Source organism: Sphaerodactylus townsendi, linkage group LG02 (assembly GCF_021028975.2).
Source record: "Sphaerodactylus townsendi isolate TG3544 linkage group LG02, MPM_Stown_v2.3, whole genome shotgun sequence".
Lineage (NCBI taxonomy): Eukaryota > Metazoa > Chordata > Lepidosauria > Squamata > Sphaerodactylidae > Sphaerodactylus > Sphaerodactylus townsendi.
In genome coordinates, this window is record NC_059426.1 from 166428982 (window position 1) to 166453054 (window position 24073).

At 44.0% G+C, this 24073-nt stretch overlaps 2 protein-coding genes across 4 annotated transcripts in view; one reads left to right on the top strand and one right to left on the bottom strand.

Annotated features, from left to right (window-relative positions):
- LOC125426852 (protein AHNAK2-like) overlaps positions 1-13394 on the top strand; it is a 108748-nt gene extending 95354 nt beyond the window's left edge. For 2 of the 3 annotated variants that reach the window (XM_048485655.1, XM_048485656.1), the window contains exon 7: positions 1747-13394. In XM_048485655.1, coding sequence (XP_048341612.1) covers positions 1747-10941 — 9195 coding nt within the window. In that variant the 3' untranslated portion in view covers positions 10942-13394. The remainder of the gene's footprint in view (positions 1-1746) is intronic. The other variant, XM_048485657.1, reaches the window with a different exon arrangement.
- Positions 1-24073, bottom strand: part of LOC125426857 (SERTA domain-containing protein 2-like) — a 751974-nt gene that overhangs the window by 126139 nt on the left and 601762 nt on the right. The window lies entirely within an intron of this gene.

The following is a 24073-nucleotide window of genomic DNA, read 5'->3' on the forward strand; positions in this document are numbered from 1 at the left end:
CTAATATCGCTATCCCTCACAAACCAATATTGATCTTGACCAATTATCTTGGGCAATATCTTCTGTATTCTGTTTGACAATATTTTAGTACATATTTTATAATCCTGATTTAATAAACGTATAGGTCTGTATGATTCAACCTGTTCAGGATTGCATCCTGGTTTTAGTATAGTTATTATTTCTGTATCTCTCCATGTTTCCGGTATTTTCTGTCCTTTTAATATATTATTATATAATCTTTGTAATTCAGGTATTAACATTTCTGCCATTTCCTTGTAATACTCCGTTGTAAATCCATCTAGACCGGGAGACCTATTATTCTTTAATTCTTTTATTACTGAGCCTATGGCGTTATATCTTCCTCAATACTTTGCTTCTCCTCCTGTGTTAAACCTTTATTGTGTATTTCTTCTATCATTTCTGTATCTATTCTTCTGAATAAACTTTGGTAAAACTTTGCAAACTTTTGTCTAATTGTTATATTTTCAGTTATTCTTTCATTATTTTCACTTGCTATTGATTTAACTCTTTGTTTTTCTTTCTTTAAATAATTAGCAAGTTGTTTCATTGACTTTATATTGGATCTTTGAAATTGACTCTTAACCCATATATCTTTTTTCCATAGTTCTAACTGATCTAATTCCTCCAATTGACCTTTTAGTAGTTTTAATTCGTTATGATCTATAATATTAAATCTGTTCTGTAATCTGTCTCTGCACTCTTTGATTTTTTCCACTAATTGTTGTCTTTCCGTGTTCAGTACCTTTTTCTGTCTCTTTTGTATATCTATACAATACCCTCTGATTATTGCTTTGGAAGCGTCCCATAACATTTCATCCGAAACAGTGCCTCTATTTTCTAGAAAATAATTTTTCATTCCTTCTTGTAATGCCTTCTTGTCTTTTTTGTTCTTCATTATAATATTATCATACCTTCATCAAAACTGTTTATCCTCTTTTGCCAGTCTGAATTTAGCTACCAATGCGGCATGGTCAGAAATCCATTCTTTACATGTTTGGATATCCACACATTGCAAAAACTCCACATTTTTTGTCAAAATATAATCTACATATGTAAATTTTTATGTTCAAGTAAAAGGTTGGTTGTTGTGGCATTCCTGTCTCCTCATGCATATTAGCTATATTCCATTTCTTAAACCCCTTATAAGTTCTCAAATCCAAGTTACAGTCTCCCACTATTAATGTTTCCCCTCTATATTCTCGTTGTATTCTGTTAAATTGTTTTTGTAGGAAGCTCTTTTGCTTCTTGTTAGGAGCATATGGATCATATAGATTCTATGATATCAACTTCTGTTTTTACAAAGGAGGGTGTTTTTGTTTTATTTTAGTGAACTGCAACTTCTAAGCCAAAAGGCTTTCAAAACAGTTTAGTAACAAGAATAAAACCATACAGGATAAAAAACCATAATACGAGCAATATTGTAACAGATGGCAACAAAAACTGCACCCTCCTCCATGGCCACAAGAGGCTTAGATGGAAAGTGGCTGATAACAATCAACCCAGCTGGCCAAACGCCTGGTGGGACAGGGTCCGTTTTTCAGGCCCTGCAGAAACTTTGCAAATCCCGCAGGGCCCTGGTCTCTCTAGGGAGTCTGTTCCACCAGGTAGGGGTCAGGGCTGTAAAAGTCCTGGCCCTTGTAGAGGCCAGCCAGAGGGATGTAATTGAGGCATATAATAAGGTATAAACTATTTATGGAGCTAATATTTTGAATTCTCTCTCTCCAGGGAAAAGAAACTCTGGAAATGTCAGAAAAGACTATCACAGAAGAAGATAAAGCCAATTTGATTGTAAAACAAAGAGTGGGAAGACAAAAACGGCCAAAGAAGGACAGGCTCTCTTGGCCAAAATTCCAGTCAATCACAGGTAAAAAGATTTTGAGACACAGAAGATCCCGTAGCACATCAGATGCATATGAACATGCTATTCCAGACGTCTCCCCAACAAGCACAGACACTGAATTCCTGCCAGAAGAAATACATACGAAGGTTAAAAAGGGAAGTCAAAAGAAATTAAAATTCCCTAGCATTGGATTCAAGATGTACAGAAGTAAGCCAGAAACAGAAGAGAAATCTAAATTGGAAGGAAAACCATGGACAGAATATGAATATGGTGCTTCAGGGGAGCCCTCAGAACCGATAGCAGTAGAAGATTTTACTTCTTTCGCACAGGATGACAAAACAAGGTACCAGCATGATGTCAAAAAGGAGATAAAAGAACCAAAGTATGAACTAATTTCTCAAACAACAAAGTGCCCTGAAGTTGAAATCAGTATAAAAAAACCAAAAGAAAAGAAACACAAATCAAGAGGAGGAACAAAACCAGATTCTGCAATTATAACATCACAGATAACAACTTCTGCATTAGAAATAAAGGATACACCAACAAGACAAACATCCTTTCCAAAGATACGGAAAAAAAAACACAAGGGATCTTTGGAAAAAATTCAAAACAAAATGACAATGCAAAAAGAACTACAAGTGGAAATCAAAGAAGGCACAGGAGGAATACCATATCAAATGGAACAATCAGCTGAAATCAAAGACTTACCAGGCGACATTAACATTTCAAAAGGGAGGCTTTCCTTAGAAATCAAGGCTCCGAAATTAGAAATTCAGACACCATCAGCTAAAATACATATGGAAGGCAGTGATTCAAACATAGAAGACAATGAGGCAACATTTAAAATGCCTAAATTCCAGAAGACAAAGTTTGGCATTTCCCTTCCCAAAGGGAAAGGGGCTGTTGAGGGAGAAGTCATTGTACCTTGCGTAGAGGCTGAGATGCCTGCTGCAGAACTGAAGGGAGAAGTCAAAGTACCATCCCTGGAGATGGGCATAAAGGCGTCAGGACCCCAGATTGAGGCCCCGAGTGTGCAAGTCGAGGTGGGTGAGAAGGGCAAAATCAAAATGCCAGAGGTGAAGATGTCAGGTGTCAAGGTGCCCAAAATCAAGGGCCCACAGGTAGGCGTCACCCTCCCCAAAGTCGAGGGAGACGTGTCCCTTCCCAAAGTAGAAGCCAAACTCCCGGAAGGAGAAGTGTCCATCAAGGTGCCCGAAGCGGAAGGCAGCATTGAGGGAGGTGGGATGAAGATGCACATGCCAAAATTCAAGATGCCCAGCATGGGTTTCTCCAAACCAGACCTCAAAGGCCCGAAAGTCAACGTGGACATCAGCGCACCTAAGGTTGATGTCGCGCTTCCCTCCGCAGACCTCAGTATCTCCAAACCTGAACTGAAAACGGGAGAGCTTGCGGCCAACATCAGCGTCTCAGCACCAGAATTTAAGATGCCAGCAGAACAGGCCTCCTTGGAACTCAAGGCCCCGGACTTCCAGATCCAAGCGCCATCAGCTGAGATAGCTCTGGAGGGTGGCGACGCAAAGCTTGAGGGTGTGGATGGAAGGTTCAAAATGCCTAAATTCCACATGCCCAAGTTTGGCATTTCCCTTCCCAAAGGCAAAGGCCCTGTTGAGGGAGAAGTCACTGTACCTTGCGTAGAGGCTGAGATGCCCGCCGCAGAACTGAAGGGAGAAGTCAAAGTACCATCCCTGGAGATGGGCATAAAGGCGTCAGGACCCCAGATTGAGGCCCCGAGCGTGCAAGTCGAGGTGGGTGAGAAGGGCAAAATCAAAATGCCGGAAGTGAAGATGCCAAGTGTCAAGGTGCCCAAAATCAAGGGCCCACAGGTGGGCGTCACCCTCCCCAAAGTCGAGGGAGACGTGTCCCTTCCCAAAGTAGAAGCTAAACTCCCTGAAGGAGACGTGTCCGTCAAGGTGCCCGAAGCGGAAGGCAGCATTGAGGGAGGTGGGATGAAGATGCACATGCCAAAATTCAAGATGCCCAGCATGGGTTTCTCCAAACCAGACCTCAAAGGCCCGAAAGTCGACGTGGACGTCAGCGCGCCTAAGGTTGATGTCGCGCTTCCCTCCGCAGACCTCAGTATCTCCAAACCTGAACTGAAAACGGGAGAGCTTGCAGCCGACATCAGCGTCTCAGCTCCGGACGTTAAGATCCCAACAGAACAGGCCTCCCTGGAACTCAAGGCCCCAGACTTCCAGATCCAGGCGCCATCGGCTGAGATAGCTCTGGAGGGCGGCGAGGCAAAGCTTGAAGGCGTGGATGGAAGGTTCAAAATGCCTAAATTCCACATGCCCAAGTTTGGCATTTCCCTTCCCAAAGGGAAAGGCTCTGTTGAGGGAGAAGTCACTGTACCTTGCGTAGAGGCTGAGATGCCCGCCGCAGAACTGAAGGGAGAAGTCAAAGTACCATCCCTGGAGATGGGCATAAAGGCGTCAGGACCCCAGATTGAGGCCCCGAGCGTGCAAGTCGAGGTGGGTGAGAAGGGCAAAATCAAAATGCCGGAAGTGAAGATGCCAAGTGTCAAGGTGCCCAAAATCAAGGGCCCACAGGTGGGCGTCACCCTCCCCAAAGTCGAGGGAGACGTGTCCCTTCCCAAAGTAGAAGCTAAACTCCCTGAAGGAGAAGTGTCCGTCAAGGTGCCCGAAGCGGAAGGCAGCATTGAGGGAGGTGGGATGAAGATGCACATGCCAAAATTCAAGATGCCCAGCATGGGTTTCTCCAAACCAGACCTCAAAGGCCCGAAAGTCGACGTGGACGTCAGCGCGCCTAAGGTTGACGTCACGCTTCCCTCCGCAGACCTCAGTATCTCCAAACCTGAACTGAAAACAGGAGAGCTTGCGGCTGACATCAGCGTCTCAGCACCAGACGTTAAGATCCCAACAGAACAGGCCTCCTTGGAACTCAAGGCCCCAGAATTCCAGATACAGGCACCATCGGCTGAGATAGCTCTGGAGGGCGGCGATGCGAAGCTTGAAGGCGTGGATGGAAAGTTCAAAATGCCTAAATTCCACATGCCCAAGTTTGGCATTTCCCTTCCCAAAGGGAAAGGCTCTGTTGAGGGAGAAGTCACTGTACCTTGCGTAGAGGCTGAGATGCCTGCTGCAGAACTGAAGGGAGAAGTCAAAGTACCATCCCTGGAGATGGGCATAAAGGCGTCAGGACCCCAGATTGAGGCCCCGAGCGTGCAAGTCGAGATGGGTGAGAAGGGCAAAATCAAAATGCCGGAAGTGAAGATGCCAAGTGTCAAGGTGCCCAAAATCAAGGGCCCACAGGTGGGCGTCACCCTCCCCAAAGTCGAGGGAGACGTGTCCCTTCCCAAAGTAGAAGCTAAACTCCCTGAAGGAGAAGTGTCCGTCAAGGTGCCTGAAGTGGAAGGCAGCATTGAGGGAGGTGGGATGAAGATGCACATGCCAAAATTCAAGATGCCCAGCATGGGTTTCTCCAAACCAGACCTCAAAGGCCCGAAAGTCGACGTGGACGTCAGCGCGCCTAAGGTTGATGTCGCGCTTCCCTCCGCAGACCTCAGTATCTCCAAACCTGAACTGAAAACGGGAGAGCTTGCAGCCGACATCAGCGTCTCAGCGCCCAAAGTTAAGATCCCAACAGAGCAGGCCTCCTTGGAACTCAAGGCCCCAGACTTCCAGATCCAGGCACCATCGGCTGAGATAGCTCTGGAGGGTGGCGAGGCGAAGCTTGAAGGTGTGGACGGAAAGTTCAAAATGCCTAAATTCCACATGCCCAAGTTTGGCATTTCCCTTCCCAAAGGGAAAGGCGCTGTTGAGGGTGAAGTCACTGTTCCTTGCGCAGAGGCTGAGATCCCCACTGCAGTACTGAAGGGTGAAGTCACTGTACCATATGTGGAGACACAGCAGAAGATGTCAGAAGCTCAAATCGAGTTCCCAAGCATGCAAGTGAATGTTGGTGAGAATGTTCCGGAGATTAGTGGTGAAGCTTTTTCTCGTGACTCTGATTTTAATGTTGCAGAAATAGCTGTTGATGGCTCCAAAGGGAAGATGAAAATGCCAAAATTTCACATTCCAAAGTTTGGATTATCACGTACTAAAGAGAAAATGGCAGAAAGCAAAGTCATTGTCCCAAAAGCTTACCCTGACATCCCTGGCCTAGACACTGATGTGCAAATCCTAGATATCAGAATAATTGAGGGACATGAAATAGAAGCAGATGTTTCAGAACAACAGATTCATACTTCACCAGGAAAAGCGCAACAAAAAACTGATGCTCATATATCCAGCATAGACGTTCCTCTTCCATCTGTAGATGTTTCGGTTCCCAAGGCAGACGTTAACATCCAGGCTCCATGCCTAGATATCAAAGGTTTAAACATGGATGCCAGTGAAAAAGACACCACAGAAAAAGAAAGTAAGTTCAAGATGCCAAAATTCAAGCTACCATCGTTCAACTGGTCTCCAAAAAAAGAAGCCAGCATTTCTGGTCAGGCTGATGCAAATCTAGAAGACCCCTCTTTAACAATTTCAACAAGTGAGAGAGCACCTGAATTAACTCTTACTGTGGAAGTTGACGAGGAGGTTGTGGAGCTGGATAGTCATGTTTCCGCCGACAAAGATGCTGAAAGAAGTAAATTTAGACGGCCACAGTTCAGCATGCCAAAATTATCCCTGCCAAAAATGAAGGATCATAAAGCTGACATGTCAGTGTCACAGTTGGAAAGTGACCTCAAAGTGTCTGAGCAGGAAGATCAAGGAGACAGAACACTGCCGATCCCAGAGCAAGAAATCAGTGGAGAGGGTGCTAAAAAAGGCATTAAATTGCCCAAAGTGAAACTCCCAAGCTTAGAGCTTTCCAAACCAGAAATTAAAGCTCCACATGTTGGCATGGATGTCAGCTTATCTGAAAGTGATGCCCAACTCCCTGCATCTGATGTCAGTCTTTCAAAACCAGGATTAAAATTGGGTGACATCGGTGTTGATGTTAGCATAGCAGCTTCTGAAACTAAGGGTTCCATGGCAGAGGATCTAGTAGGTCCAGAAATCAAAATGGAAGGACAGTCCACTGAAATATCTTTAGATGGGGCAGAGATTAAAATGGAAGGTGTGGAAGGAAAGTTTAAAAAGCCCAAATTCCAAATGCCTAGGTTTGGCATTTCGTTTTCTAAGGGGAAAGTTCCTGACACGGAGATTAGTTTACCATCAATCGAGGGAGAAGTCCCCCAACTGAAAACAACAACAGATATTGCTGATATTGCAGTAGAAGCATCCATGCTTGAAGCTGAATATGCTGTAGCTGGTGGAGAAAAAATAAAAATTCCTCCAGTTTCTAAAGCTGTCACAAAGACTCCTGCACTAAACGTACAGCTCCCATCAGTTGGGTTTCCCACGCCCCCACCAGAAAAAGACTTTCAGAGTGTAGAATTTATATCTAAGGAAGAAAAACCAGAAGGAGATTTAAAGATTGAGGTTTTAGATACAGAAGAGAAAGATGGACACTTCAAAAAGCCAAAATTCAAATTGCCGTCATTTGGCTGGTCACCTAAAAAAGAAGCAAGCCTTAAAACAGACATAAAGGAACCTTTGGAAGATCCTAAAATAACGTTGCCGGAGGATACAGATGCAGAACTAACAGTAGTTGTACCAGAAGATCAAGGGGTCCAGATGGACCTTGATGCTGAGATGTCTTCAAAAAAAGGCCAAGTGAAAAGACCTCATTTTGCCATGCCCAAAATCTCTCTCCTGAAGCCTAAATTACCTAAATCACAGGCCAGCCTATCAAAAGTAGAGATAGACACAACTGAGGAAAGAGAAGGTGTGCTGGTACAAATACCTGATATAGAAAGCAGTTTTACCACCGGAGATGAAGAAGCAACAGAAATAAGCATTAAAATGCCAAAAGGAATATCAAAACCACAGATCAAAGCTCCCAAAACAGATGTGGAGGCTAAAGTACTTACAGCTGATGTTGAAGTTCCTGCGACTTGTCATTCGTTTGAGCTGAAGAGTTCTGGAAGAGAATTTGAAGGAAAATCTGATGAAGTGGATGTGGACACTGCAGGGAGGAAAAGCGACGGCTTCGAAATTAAAATGCCAAAACTCCAGATGCCCAAGTTTGGAACGTCAGTTTCTGAAGGGGAGGTGCCTAAGGGTGAGGTTGTCACACCAGCTATGAAAGCGGAAGCATCCAAACCACGAGTGACAGCAGAGAGGCTTGACGGAGAAGCTCCAATGCTGGATGTTCAAGTTGATACTGCCGACGTTGACGTGAAGGGTTCCTCTGTGAAAACCAAAGTGTCACAAATGCCCGCAGTTGAAATCAAAGCGTCTGACACGTCTGTGTGTGGCCCTGATAAGGATGTAGATGTACAAGAAGAACATGAAATTCAAACGGAGGGCTCTCAGGGATGGTTTAAAATGCCCAAGTTCAGAATGCCTTCGTTCGGCCGGTCACCTTCAAAGGGGAAAAAAAGTGATGTGGAGGATCCCGGGGCCGACACGAAGGCTCCCGGGGCCGACACGCAGGTTGAAATAAAGGCTCTTGAAACTGCAGTTCAGGCCCTCCTTGTGGACACTGAGTCGTGTTCTGGAAAGGACAGTTTGGAAGGCAAAGTCACATGTCCTCCAGTGCCCATTCCAGAGGGTGGAGTTTTCATACAGAAAGAAAAGGGCTCTGCTGTTGGCCCATCAGTGGGTCAAGGAAGTCCTCTGAAACCTTCGGGAAAAATAGATGTTAAATTAAGTGCAGAGGGCGGCAAAACGTACGCTGATGTAGTTAAATTTGGTGCTGATGAACAAGTACAGAAACCTCCATTCTCCAGTCCTAGAGATGAGTTGTGCAGCTCAGAAATAAGTGTACCTAAAGTAGATGCAACGTTTCCTGAATCTGGCCCAGCGCTTCAACTCAAAACCAAGCCTGATGATGCTCCACCTGTAGGATGTTCCGTTGAAACGAAGAGCTTAGGCGTGGAAACTGTTGCAGCAGCATCCGCTGAAATTACTGTGGATGGAACAGGAAGGAGAATTGACATCGCTGGTCCAAAGGAGGAGGTCACGATGCTAAGCCGAGGTGCGGTAGCAAAAACTGAGGTGTCGAGTGAAATGAAATCACCAAAAAAGGACAGTCAAGGAAAAGAAAGTGGGTTCAAAATGCCGAAGTTCAGCATGCCTTCATTTGGATGGTCGACCCCAAAGAGCACAGGCAACGTTGCTGAAGATCTACCTCACCTGGAAGAGCCAAAGGCTGCCCTGGTGGAAATTAAAATGGATGCTTCGATCACTGATGAAGACTTTGAAATAATAGAGTTCCCTGTTGAAGATTTTGAAAAGGACATGTCTGCAGAAGCGGAAGTGAAGGCGGAAGAAAAAGACAGGTCAAGTAAAACAAAAGCATCTAAATTCAAGCTGCCAAAGTTTGGCAGTCTGCGAACCAAATCACGGGGCTCAGAAGTTGATCCACCAAAAGGACAAGCTGCGGGGTCACTAGCTAAAACTGAAGATGGCACACTAGAAATCCAGATTCAAAAGGGAGATGAGCCTGTTGACTTAAAAGGTACAAAAATAAGTAGTGTGGACAAGGAATTTGAAGATTCAGAGCTGAGTTTCCATATTCCAAAATTAAAAATGCCCAAATTTGTGCACAGCATGCCCTCAGCTGAAGGACAAGTTTTGAGTTTAGAAGGGGCGACAGATGGGAAAGTTGTCGATGCTGGTGGTGTATCTCAACTGGAACTCAGAACTAAGGTCCTTGAAGAGAAAGCAGACCAGACAAGTTATGATATCCAGAAATCCAAAGTCAGGATTACAACATTATCTGAACCTGCTGTTCAGAGAACAAAGATGGAGAGCAAAATGCCATCGAAGGAGTCTGTGTTTGCAGAAACTGCAGTACGCATCCAGAGACCAATGGAATTTAGCACTAGTTTTCCTAAAGAGCAAATAGATACCATGGGTAGTACGGTCCATAAATCAGTAGCTAAAATTGCAGTACTGACTGAACCAGACATTCAGACAACACAACTTGGGATTAAACTCCCATCTGCAGATCCCTTTACTGCAGATGCATCAGTGCATGTTCAAGAGCCTCGTGGTGAAAGCAGAGGAATAAAAATAGAAACAACATCAGTGTATGGTTATGACAGTAAAAGTCAGGAGACATTCTCCACTCAGATAGTGAGAGAATCTGAGATTCCTCCATCAGAAATCAAAACGGCAACCTATGGATTTTCTCTGCTGAAATTGAAGATGCAGGAACCACATTTGAACATAGGTGTACCGGTCAAATGTTCTTCTACAGAGGATATGAGTGAAACATTTGAGAATAAAGATTGCCAGCCTGAGGTTTCTATTGAAGGTTCAGGAATTGCAACACAGAAGACTGTCTCAATTGGGTTTAAAGTGCCTGATAAAGGCCAAGTTATCGCTGGCGGTTTTCCTGAAGGAGCATCTTCCACCACAACGTCAACAAAACTGAAACCATTTGCTGCTGACGTACAATCTTCTAGTGAGTTTGCGGACAGTTGTTCTGATATGCAACCAAAAGAAATATCTGTTTCTGCTGTGTCCAAAGATAATGAAGAAATGAAAACTTCCAAACTGGGAGAAGAGCCCGCAGAACAAAAAGAAGACTCGGATAACAGCAGTTCTTCCGGCAGGTTTAAATTATGGTTTCCAACGATCGGATTTTCTTCTTCTGTTGACGACGCCTCAGATTCCAAAGCTGAAGACCAGACATTGTTTCCAGAAGAAATGCAACCCAAAGACCCAACTGCAACAGACAGTGACCCTTCTAAGCAAACTGGGTGGTTCAGATTTCCCAAGTTGGGTTTTTCATCCCCAGCAAAAAAAGTCGACAAGAAAGAAGAGACGGCTCCAAAGAAGACAAAAACTCAGGGTGAAGAAAGTCCCACAGAAAAAACAGAAATGTTTTTTGATGCCCAAGAAACTTTACCACCAAAAGAGATGGTTGCAGAGACAGAAGAAACCTCAGGGGCAGCCATTGTCTCATCTTCAGCAAGAACCGAGTTGATACTACTAGAGAAAGAGAAAGCTGCATCTCAAGCATGTCAAATCATTCCTGAAGAGCCACCAAAATGAGTGGGTTTCTACTCAGCATTTAGTCAGGCATAGGAAACTATGATGGTGAAAAAACCTTTGAAAATAATCAAAAATATTGTCTTCTTTCCAGCAAAAAAAAGGAGAGAGAGGAATATTGTCTAGATGCTTAAAAACACTCAAAGAAATATACTATGCTACAGTAGTGTTTTCAAGATCATGACTTTTATCACATGAGATATGTACATAAGCCAGCCGACCAAACTACTGATAAAAGGTGTTTGAAGTTCTAATGAAGCCAACAGATACCTTTTCTGCTGATGCGCTCGGAAATGTTCGTTCTTCAAGTAGAATAATGACAGGACAAGATAGTAAACATGAGAATTTGGGAAACAAGGCGATGATTTTGTTCTAGATTATTTGCAAAGAATAGTAGGAAGCTAACGCTGGGAGGGTTTAAAAATATTTCTTTTTTTAGATTTTTATTTTTTTAACTATTTCTGCTGCTATCTTGTGAAAATACATATATTTTTTCATTATCAGAGAGCAATAGGTTCATTTCGGGATCATTTTGAAGCAACGTAGACCAAACATAAATAACAATGTAAATATTTAAAAAGTTTATTCCTTTCCTGTTTGAAAGCAGGATAACATTTTGCTTCTTTTAAAAGTTCACCATTTTTGGCGGGGAGATATACATATATATATATATACACACTGCATTATCAATCATCTACCGCTCAGTTAACAGAACTATTAATAACAAAAGTAAAGCAATTTATATCTCAGTCCTAAATCTTTGCACCAAAAGACTTGTGTATGATTTCCTGCAATAGCTGCATCATAATTCCATTTTTGATAGCGTGCTGCATAACTGTGAATATAACCCAACCTGAGCAGTTAGGCGCCCCCAAAAACTACCTGAGACCTCTTTCAGAAATGTGTTTGTTAACTACCCATATTTTAAGAGCTGTGTCAGTGTGTGCCATTTTGTATTAGGGTGCCAGAAAGCCATATGAAAAAACGTTACCTGTTATCATGCCCAGCCATTCCACACTGTGGTAAGTTGTACTTGTCTAACCTGTACAAAGTAAGTTTACATCACCAGCTTGCCACAAGGTTTTCCTTTTGGCTATTGTACCCTCAGAAGTTTTTCTAAATAGACTCCCCACTTTAGGATAAAGACAAGATAAATGACAGATGATGATAAATCATCTCACCACAGCATGTAACAGCTTTTTAAATTGTTCACTGACATTGTCCTTCCCTGCAGTAAAATGTTTACCCCTTACCTGCTTCCCCGGATTCGAATCCTGTGAAGAAAAGTGGTCAAATTCTTCTTGCTGCTTGCCGGGACAGTAAAGATATTCAACTTAGAACATTTTGGATATTTCATGCTGTTTGATTTGTGTTGGCGTAGTGTGGCGTAGTGGTTAAGTGCTTGCACTGCCACACACATGGTCAGGAGTCAGATATCCTGGCAGCTGGCTCATGGTCAACTCAGCCATCCATCCATTTCTTGGTCGGTAAAGAATAGCCGGGGAAAGCAATGGCAAACTATCCCACAAAAAAACAGCTTGCCTATAAAATCACTGCTCGCAGTGGTACCCCAGGGTCGGACACGACTGAAAGGGAAACTTTACCTTTTATATTGTGTAATCCCTTCTCTGTGAAAAAGGAGGGCATAAATTAAATAAACAAGCTAGTAAATGAATTAATATGTAAGCAGATGTGCTGAATCAGTCAAAGGCCCATATAGTCCCATTTCATATGGTGAACACCCCATTTCATATAGTGGCCATCCTGGAAATAAGGCACAAAGGCTGATGCAGGCAGCCATGTGTGTTTTCCCCACCCCCACCCCAAATGTTGTGCTGTAATTGAGAGGGTGGTTTAGTGGTTAAGAGCAGCGGGCTCTAATCTGGGAAACCTCAGAACTTTCTCAGCCCCAACTGTCTCTTCCTTCTGTGGCCATGATTCTTACTAGGTAACGACTTTCTGAGTAAACGAGTGCTTCCTTTTGACTCTCCACAGCCTGTCGGCTTCATTGGGTGCTTGCTAGTATTAGGAGAGAAAGACAAGTGTTTTCTGTTCACTTTCTCTACCAATGCATAATTTGGGATTCTTCCTCACTGCCCCCTCTTCTAATAATCTAAATTAAAAACCTCTAACTCCTTAGTCTCTTCTTGTAAGAAAGGCAGTCGAGTTTTCAATCCCTTTTCTAATTGCCTATAGCACAGAATTTGCCCCTTTGGAACAATTCAATGAGTCGACTTTTTAAAATAAAGATATTTACCATGACAAAATGGCCTCCTATATATCACTGCAGGTAGTTACCAAGTGGTAATTTATCACAATGTGCACAGCACATTAGAAGAGCCCTGCTAGATTAACCCAGTGGTCCATCTAACCCAGCATCATTTATGGAGGAGAAGTCAATCTATGGTTACCAATCTTGATCCTCCTTGATCTCAGATTGCAAATGCCTTAGCAGACCAGGTGCTGAGGAGCAGCAGCAGCAGCAGGCCATTGCTTTCACATCCTGCACGTGAGCTCCCAAAGGCACCTGGTGGGCCACTGCGAGTAGCAGAGTGCTGGACTAGATGGACTCTGGTCTGATCCAGCAGGCTAGTTCTTATGTTCTTATCATGCCTCACACTCAATTACTCTGGATGGCCAACAACACGGCACAGAAGCCAGGGTATTCCCTGATGTTGCTTCCTCACAGTGGTATTCAGAGCTTAACTGCTTCTGAATGTTGTCAACATGGCTAGTAGCCACTGATGGACATATCCTTCATGTGTTTATCTAATCCCCTATTAAAGCTGTCGGTGTCCACGGCCATCACTACATCATCTGGTACCAAAGTCCACATTTTAATAACAAGTCATATAAAGGAACATTTCCTTTTGTCTATCCTGAAACTGACAAGAAATACATCTAACCTTCTCAAATAATCACTGACACAGCTCTTTGATAAAAAATGAACTTCTGAATCAAATTGTAGTATTCGGATAACCCCCCACCCCCACCCCAATTGAATTTAGTAGGGCCTACAGTCAAGTGATTTGGTGTGACTGGATTTTGGACTGGGACACAAGTAACTCCAAAACCTATAATAATATCTGAGAGTAATGCCTTTGAAGTATACGGTAGTCAGAATGGAACCTATTCAAGCGGCTTTAAGGCTTTTCTAGACACAAGTTGTAAATAGTTATGTGGCTTTCGGTGTATACGATTGCTTCTTACGAATATGCTGCCAACCAGAGGGTACATTGTGTTACTGTATGGCAAGAATGTTGAATGTATTTCTGATTATATTCCTGGTATGGAAATAAATGCAATACCATTAATGGTGTGATGGTTGTTCTTGGTCTACTGAAATGCAAAACAAGCTAACGGGCGTTTTTCTATCTGTAAGGACTGGAAAGTCCTTTGGTCCACTGGAGGATTCCCCAATTTGTTTAATAAGACGAAAGACTATATCAGCAAGGGACTTCTTTACCAAGAACCCTTCTCCTTCATTGCTAGAAAGCAGACTCCTGTTACGAAAATGTTCTCGACTTTCCATGAGCATGACCACATAAATGATGTTAGTTCATTTGTAGTTTGCTTTCCTTGCAGGCTCAAGGCAGAGAATGAAAAAATTAAGCCACTGATGTCATGAATTGGTTTATTTGTTGTCGCCTCTGTCCGAGGAAACCGTGCTCCAGGTGTGCCTGTTGGTTTGTGGCTGCAAATGTAAATGGGAGTCTTGTGACAGCTTAAAGACAAACGAGATGATATGCTGGAATAAAACCTTGTTCACCTTTGAAGTGCCACAAGACTGCTTTTTATTTCTGCAAATCAAGGGAAGAGGACCTGAGAGCCTGCCGTAGGGGCAGATGGAAGGGCCAGCAGCTCAATGGTAGAGCGTCAGTTTGGCACACTGACGGTCCCAGGTCCAATCTCCACCTGACCAGAGAGCCACGGCCAGCCTGAGTAGACAGTAATGACCCTGATGGACCGATGATCAGATTCATTATAAGGCAGTTTCACATGTTTATGATGTTTTAGATCAGGTATTCCATAAAAGTCTTGCTAACTGCAGCTTGTTTACTGTGACCTATAGAATTTATGGGTAGTCACTGAGGACCCAGCCTTCAAAGCTCTACTTTATTTGAACAGCTTATTCTAGAGGGATAGTTGATACTTGGATTAGAGAGCTTTTCCACATTCTCTTTCCTCATCACCAAGTTCCTGTTTCGTCATTAATATCTATCTATATCTATCTGTGTGTGTGTGCGTGTGCGTGTGTGTATCTGGGCAGACGGACGGACGGACGGATGTTTAAATGGGTTTTAATGGTTTTTAATGGATTTTAGTAAACGGTCACTATTGTGACCCTTGTTACATGTTGTATACATATTGATATTGTTGTACACCGCCCAGAGCCCCTCTGGGATGGGGCGGTCTATAAATTTAAATAATAAATATAAATAAATTAGATAGATAGATTATCTATATATCTATATTCTATATATTCATTAGGTAGTGGTTTTCAGATAATATTCTATCAGTTCTTACCAGCATGCCCAATTGGCCATGCTGACAGAGGCTGATGGGAATTGTAGTTCCTGAACATCTGGAGAGTCAGCAGGTTCCCACCCTGGACTATGGCTAATATCACATGTGGTCAATTTGATATCACACCAAATTTAATCAAGAGTAAAAAGCTGCTGTTAAAATCAGCAAGGAAAGAAGACAGATTTACTCTTCTGCTATATCAAATTGACATCTAGAGGGAGTAAAACACATGCGCAACCTTTAAAAACACCAACAAAACAAGAATTTCAAGACTATGGGAAAGAGTGTGGAAAAGATCAGAGTCTCATCATTAGATGAGATGCCTGATACAAGTCAGGTTGGGAAAACCTCCAAGTCAGCTTGTGTCAGACAGATGACTGAGGACCTGCCCTCTAACCTGCACCTAGTGCTCTTTCAGCAACTTAAAAATGAGGAGGAGAGGCAGACCTGTGGTCCCTGGAAGAGGGACACTCTTGGCTGTTGTTTAATTGCCAAAAATGCATGGAGTGTAAACAAGGGAAGGCCGGAGCCCTCACCCCTTCCCCACTACGCTGCAGAGCAGAATGTTTCATGGGGCAGAGAAGTAAAGACCATTTCAACACGTTCAAGGGAATCTGGTTTGGAAACAAATGGAGGGGGGTGGGGAAGCATTGCGGTTTAAGTGCCCAGGAAACAACAGAGGAAAAAATGAACCAAGCACATTTCCTGAAAAAAACAAAGGGAAAAAAAAACCAACATTCAAAGAAAAAAAAACCCCATGGCATTTGGCAGCAAGATACATTGTAAACAACTCTTTCGGAAAAGGCCTGAATCTGGTACGACTGAAGCATGTATATATTTATTTGTTGTGGCGAACTTTTAGCCCATTTTTCTAAGCACAAGACCACAGAGAATTCACGCGGAGGAGTCGCTACCAATTAGAAACAGTCAAGGCCTCTTTCATAAGAACCCTATAAACCAAACCAGTTAAGTAACACACTTTGAAGCAATTTATGTCAAAATAATCCTGTTTTTATAAGGGCTTTGAAAGACTAACATGAGGATCTTCACAGCCTCAGGAAGGCCGCTGCATCGGATGGGACACCACCACTAGGTGCCATTTCTGCACAAACCAAAGCACCTTCTGTCAAGCATGGCAAGGAATGGTGGTCCAGGTATCCCACTATAACAGCACACCCTACTTTCCACCCAACTTATGGTCACCAAGGCCTTGCCTCAGTTAAGCAACCCAGTAGAATTCTGGCCCTTCTGCATATGCAGAACAATGCACTTTCTGTCGGAAAAAGGTAAAACGAGGCCCCTGTCTGTCCACTTCAATGCACTTTGCAGCAGGCTTTTACTGTGCGAAATAGCAAAATCAACTTGCAAACAATTGTGAAAGTGGATTGAAAGTGCATTATTCAGCATGCGCGGAAGCCGGAAGGGGTCCCTGAATACCAGTGCTGAGAGACAACATGTAGTGAAAGACCCTGTTCTTGGCCTCCCAGGGCAACTGATGGGCCGCAGTATGAAATGGAGCTGGACTAGCAGGGTTCATCTTATGGTCTGTACACGCCACTGTCATGGGGATGACAAGCAGCAGGGTTGCCAACTCCAGGTTGGGAAATAATCTGAGATAAGGTGGGAGCCTGCTTCCAAGCAGCCAGCCTCCCTGAAGGACCTAATGTTTCCACAAAGAATAAATACATAAGCAATTTATGTAGTCTGGAGATCTGCTGTAATTCCAAGAGATCTTCATCCTCCGCCTAGAGGTTGGCACCTGGAGATAACTCCAGAGGTGGGATCCAGCAGGTTCTCACAGGTTCCCGAGAGTAGGTTACTAATTATTTGTGTGTGTGCCGCAGAGGGGGTTACCACTGGTGGATTTTGCCATGTGATTTTTTGCCTTTAAGCTACGCCCCTCCTCCCAGCAATGAAGCTGCAGGACTTGACGCAGTCTGGCAGGAGGGTGCAATCAGTACGCGGGCAGCTCATACCAAGTGCGGCATTTGTTTCCCTCGCCTCAAAGATCCGCACAGCAGTTGGGGCAAGGCCCTTGCCACAGCGCCCTACCAAGGAGTGTCTGCCCCGAATGCCCAGCCACGCCTCCCATCATGTCTCCGGCCTAATTCTACTGGTGCTACGCCACAGTTTGAATCCCACCACCATGGGAACCTGTTACTAAAATTTTTGGATCCCACCACTGGATAACTCCCTTGCCTCCGTTGGTTGAGAGCAAGCCCCTGTGGTTCACTGACACTCTGGTGTGCTCTGGGCTATAGTACTCACTCAAGCACAGGTTCTTAGGTCCATTCAGCAGAGACAAGTTGGTCCAAAACAATAGCTTTTTATTTGCAAGAAGGGCAATTCTTCAGCTTTAGCTAACCTGCAGGAACTGGGAACTGAAACCAACAGCTCCACCCAGTGGGACCAAACTAATTCACACAGATAATAGGGGAGGAGCAGACTGTCCCATTACATACAAACATAGTTAATATACCACAGACACCATGCTTTTGAGACCCCCAGTAATCTAGGTGGCTTCACTAGAGAACAACCCTTACCTTGGGTTCAGATAGCTGTGCTTGTCTTTAATCATCCAGTGGTTCTCAGCACTGTGGATCAGGGCCCAGAAGTGGAGCTCAACTGTCTTGCAAAAGCCCTGAGGGAAGAGAAAGCAAAGTTGAGCCAGGAGGGCAAACGAAGGTCAAGGGAAAATTTGAGTTTGCCTCTCCAGAATGCACAAAATGGCTTACAAACTCCTTACCTTCCCCTCCCCACAAGGGGAGCAGGTGGGGCAATCCTGAGAGAACTGCGACTTCTCTCCTGTCACCCATCAGGCTTCATGAGCAGAAGTAAGGCAACAAACCACGTTCACCATATTAGGATCCGCTGCTCTTAACCGCTACAAATGGTGGGGAGAGAGACCCAGTTTTTTAACACGCCTTTGTCTCCTCAGCTAACCCATTCCATCTCCAGCGTGGAATTTTTTTTTTAAGGGTCTCTCTCCCCACCTGCAATCCTAAACAGTTTCTGTTATTGATACTGACTGTTCTTCATTTTGCATTTAGGCTAATACAGCGGGTTCACAACTCACCACTGCTGTTGTGGCAATTGTCCTTCTCATCACAGTGCCAAGAACTCCACACAGATGTCCATGCAGGTCCAACAATGATCCAAAGCAGCATAGCCTTTTGGGGGGTGGTCCAAATGGAATCCCTCTTTCCCTTTCTAATTCACATTTTTATATGGTGGTAGCCCTAGGTTTTAGTGTATGGGTAACCCTTTCCGATTCCACAACGGAACTGTCTAGGAGTCGCGAATCCCGCTGTCCATGAGGCTGGTTGGACACGCATAGTCCTGGCTTGGGTAAGGCAGAACTGGGGCAAGCAAGCAGCTATCCCAGTCAGGCAGCAGAGGCAGAGGGTGGTGAGAGGCTTCAGATCGAGGGCCAGCTCCCTGGGTTCTGTGAAGGAGCCACGCGACGTAAAGAAGCGGAGCCAGTAGGCTATTATTCGCCTCACCCCGTGTGGATTGTCTTAGAAAGAAAAGAGTTATAAACTCCAGCTCTGCAGCTTTTTGGGTAAAAGAGAGCTGTGGCAAATATGGGTGAGGGAAAGTGGGTAAAGTGGTGGTGGTTGGATGTGAGGGGAGGGCAGAGTGAGGTGTGAGGAGGATGAGCTGGATGTGTATGAGAGTATGTGTGTTGTGTGGTAGCAGTGGGTGAGGGCACAGAGAGTGAAAGTTACCTTCATGCGTGAGGGGGGGGGACCCCACTTGATGATGTCTCACACTGCAAAGTGTGTATGTGTGATTCACTTCCACCGTGCATACCTACCAAGTATTACCTATGTAATTGCTTTTCAGCGCTCATCTCTGGCCATCTGCCGCTTGAACATTCTACAGGGCATACCAACCCCTCAGGCCACATAGACATGCTGCACAAACATTCCCTAGCAGTGACAGTTAAACACACAGCCAGCTTCGCCATATCTGGTGCGCCAGGGAAATGATCGCTTTACCTGGCTCCAGGTAGCTGGACTTTAGAAGCGCAATTTGAAGTTGTCCGGGATTACCTCGCCGTTCAAGAACAGAGAGGAACGCTAAGGTGAAAAATTTAGGGGCTAACATCCGGTCCAGCTGTTTCATGTTAGGGCATGACTAACAAAGTCACTGTTAGCTTTTTATATAGAGAGATAATAATATTAGAGAGAGAAGGAAAAGGAGGAAGCAGCATCAGTCTGACCCATTCCACACATGTAGAATAATGCACTTTCAATCCACTTTCATAATTGTTTGCAAGTGGATTTTGCTGTTCCGCACAGTAAAATCCAGCTGCAAAGTGCATTGAAAGTGCATTATTCTGCATGTGTGGAAGGGGACATAAAGAAACTTCTAAAACTGGTTTCCAACCGCCCCCCATCCCTCCCCATGGTTCCATCAATCCATCAATCCCCAGTGCCCCATGGCCTATCCTATAAAAAGCAGTTTGCAGAACTGCGATTCGCTTTCCCTAGTAAGGAAGATCATAATGAAATTCAACAGTAATAATTGCACATGTATTTAAAATTCAGTTAAAACCCTTTAGTTTAATTTATTCAATAACTTTAGTTTAATTTATTCAATAACTTCAATGATCAATTATACATGAGCAACACAGTTGCTACCCCCTTTCCTGTTAGCGTTGACATGCACACACACCCAGCAATCCTATCACTTTTCAGGGGGTGGGAACCACTACTCCAAATGGTACTAGAAAAACTGGCGATATTTATGAGGTAAAACACTCCCCAAAAGTTTCTGGCATGTTTTGAAGGACAAGGGTCCATTTCTTCAGAGGCATTGCAGAAATTATAAAGAAAAAGAGGGAGTATTCCCCATTATTCCCATTTTGGCTAGTTACATGATCAAAAGGCACAAAATTCAGTTTGGTAAGGACAACGAGGGTTGCCTTTTAAAGCCAACTGTAACAGTATCTAGCGCTGACCGAGCGGGCACACACCTAAGGCTCCTCAGAAGTTCCTGTCAGCCTTATTCTAACTGCCGCCTCTGAGGTATACTGAAAAGCTCTGTGAGGGGATTTTTACTTTTCCCTCCAAAACTGACTGCTCTTACAAGTCTGGGGTGGGGCGCTCTTAAATGACTCCTGAGGCAAATAAAGATGAAATGTTTATTTATAGAATCATTTTAAAAAATAAGCTACAGAAATAATTAAACTTTTCTTTTTCTCTGGCAGGGAATACTTTACTAAACACTTTAGTTGTTTCAGATATTCTATTATCGTTTCCAGAAAGTTCTCTGACTTCAGTTTTAAACAAAACTTCCTTCTGCTAAACTTCTTTCACAGGGAAAATCTTTCCTTCACAGAACTTGACAGATACTTAAATATCGAACTCTTTTTAACTAAAAGGGAGTCACACTGGGCTTTACAAGGCAGGCTCTGAGGTATTCCACCTGGAAACCCACTCCTGACTCTGTTAACTAAATAACACACACCCTCAGAGACTTCACTGTCCCATATTTAGGTGCTTTCTCTGCAGAGGCCTATGAACAAGCTTTCCGTGTGATTTAGTATTGTCCCTGTGATGATGTTTCCCTAGGACAATGGTGGCAAACCTATGGCACGGGTGCCAGAGGTGGCACTCAGAACCCTCTCTGTGGGCACGTGCAAACAGTGTGCCCCCCCTCCCACATCTAGGCTGGCCTTGGGGCCACTGGGCTCCAATTATTAGCATTAAACCTAAGACCTAGCTTGGGAAAGCAGTGCTTAGGTAACCCCTGTTGAAAGCACCCTTCTCTGTTAAAACCCTCTATTGATTTTCATGCTAAGGGAACTAAAGCACGTATCCTCCTTACCTGGGAGTAAGCTGGGTTGCTGGGCAATGGGGCTTGCTTCTCAGTAGAAGCCTCCTAGGGTCGTGGATTCACCCATTGGAAGAGTTGCCACGGTTGCTTCCAAAGCAAAAGCCACCAACCCCACCACCAAGCTTTTACTCCCAAATAACACACTTCGGAGCTAACCATTTTTTCTAAACTAAAACTCCTCAGTATTCAGGGTTAAATTGCCCAGGGTTTGGCACTTTCATGACAAATAAGTGGGTTTTGGGTTGCAATTTGGGCACTCAATCTCGAAAAGGTTCGCCATCACTGCCCTAGGACTTTGGCTCAAGTTTCACATTCAGCCTGGCCTTCCTAATTCTTCACCAAAAACCAGCTATCCAGCCTCTTAAGAACTAAAGCTCTCTCCTTCTCTTTCCTTCTGGCCTTTTAAACGGCGGCAGTACCAGCCAGCCAATCAGGTGGATCTCCGAGTTAAATTCTTTTTGCTTTGACAGAACTGCACTTTACAATTAACCTTTAATCAGCAGTCCGTCACACCAACATACTTGAAACTTATTTAAAAGTCAGAGTTTTATTCCAATATACCCTTAAAAGACCATTTGCAGACAAGTTCCAATCTATTGTCGAAGGCTTTCACGGCCAGATGCAACTGGTTCTTGCCCCAGGAGCTAATAGGGCTGTGTGGCCCCGTGGTCTGGGTGGATCTTGTTCTAACTGCGTTAAGCCAGTATTCCCCTGTGGGTCGGGCATCTTCAGAGTGTGCCTGTGCAGTGACCTCTGAAGATGCCGACCACAGGTGCAGGCGAACAAGTTAGGAACAAGGCTGGACTACCCAGCAGCCTGCCATGGCTAATACCTGAACAGGAAAACCCACCAGAACAAGTTCCCAGTCTAATCAGACGGTAGCTTTCTGATGAGTATTGGATTTTTATCTGGGTTTCAGCTCCTGCTCTGCCACGGAATCATTAGGTGGGCCTCGGTCAACTAATTGTCCCCCATCTTGAAAGATAAATCACTTTTTTGATCCATCATTCCTCCAACATGCTCAGAGCAGTTTGCTCCTACTCTTTATCATCCTCACAAACCTCTAACAGACTGAGGCTGAGGTCATACAACAATCCTGATTGTAGCCAGAGACCAGATAGTGTAGGCGCAGAACAAGTATTGAAAAATCTTTTAAGTTTCCATACTGATATTTTCTCTAATTGCATTGCCTTTATGATTTTATGCTTTAATTATGATCAATTAAAAATGAACCAAAGTAGGCCTTTTGCTTTCTGGCTTCTGTTACTAGCCAGATCATCAAAAAGCCTTGATGAAATACCCTTTGTTCTCAATTCTACACGGGAATGTATGAGATTATGAACCAAGTTGTTTTTGAGGTCCCTAACCAGCACCATGAGTCTGCCCTTTTCTGATACAAAGCAAGAACATGGCTAAATGTTTAGGCTCTTTGTCTAGAAAAGTAGGACAGTAGAAAACAATAACTGATAAGGGGAGGTTGGGCCTAAGTTCATAAGATGTCAAAGGCAGAGTACTGACATCTTCCAATAAGGGCACTAGTTTGCCCCAAATGTTTTGAGTAAGGGGATGATCTCCACCCTTTCAAATGATTGATGGATGATGATGAACTTTGGGGTGTATTCTTTTTACTGCTATTCTGATGTAACCTATAAAAATAAGAGACAGCAGCCATTTTAGTGTGGCTCCTCTAATTCTAGCTTGCCCGTCTGTTGGCCTGAATAAAATATTTCTTTGATTTTATTCATTGTTGGCTTGAGCTTTTTGGCTTAAGTATTTTGAACCCGTTACCCCGCGGTAACAATAGTGGGGATATGGTGGGGCAGGCATCAGTAATGGTATGACATCACTTTTGGTAAAACTCAGAAGTGACATCACATCATGACCGATGGGTTTTTTCCCTCATTTTCTTTCTCCCACCAGACACTGGAGTGTGAGGGGATGTGTGGCAACACTAATTGCACCACACTGACTCTCACTGGTAGGATTGCCAGGGGCCCCATGGCAACAGGTGCGGGTTGCTAGATCCAGATTGCAAAACTCCTGGATATTTGGGTGTGGAGGCTGAGGAGGACAGAGACCTGAGTGGGAAACAATGCCATATAGTTCACCCTCCAAACATTTGTTTTCTCCAGGGAAACTGATCTCTGCAAACTGAAGATGAGGTGTAAATCTGGAGGATCCCCAGGTCCAAACTGGAAGCTGGCATCCTTATTCACCGGGCTGATATAAGAATTGTTGTGATCAAGGGAGCCACCCTCCTTGAACTTTAAGAAACGTGAATAGAGAAGCAGAAACACTTAACTAAGTTTCTTCTGGTAACAGCTGGTAAATTTTGTCCAGTTACATAGCTGCCTTTAAAGGTCAAAGAGGGACCACTGTCTTCAGAAAATTCTGCAGCAGTGCTGTTCAGACCAATTTGAATCAAATTTTAAGAGCCGCAGCCTTGAATGCCAACCCTAAGTGAAGCACCTGTAATTTTTTTTTATCAAAACTGCCATCTGGTGGCAATTGCAATTATGACAAGCCTGTAGTCCAATGACGTAGTCTTTCTGACCTCTAGACTGCAGTCTAGAACTGTGCAATGTACTCTGCCGGCCTAGCTGGCCATCAGTCAATCCAGAAAATGGATTCCTGGGCATTTAAAATGTTGTTTTTCACTCAGTAGAAACCTGACAGTGCCATTCTATTTTTTCAAGCATGCCCAGAGGGAGAAGGTTTTAAAAGTGGCATTGATTTTGTCTGAAACGTCATTCATTTAAAGTAT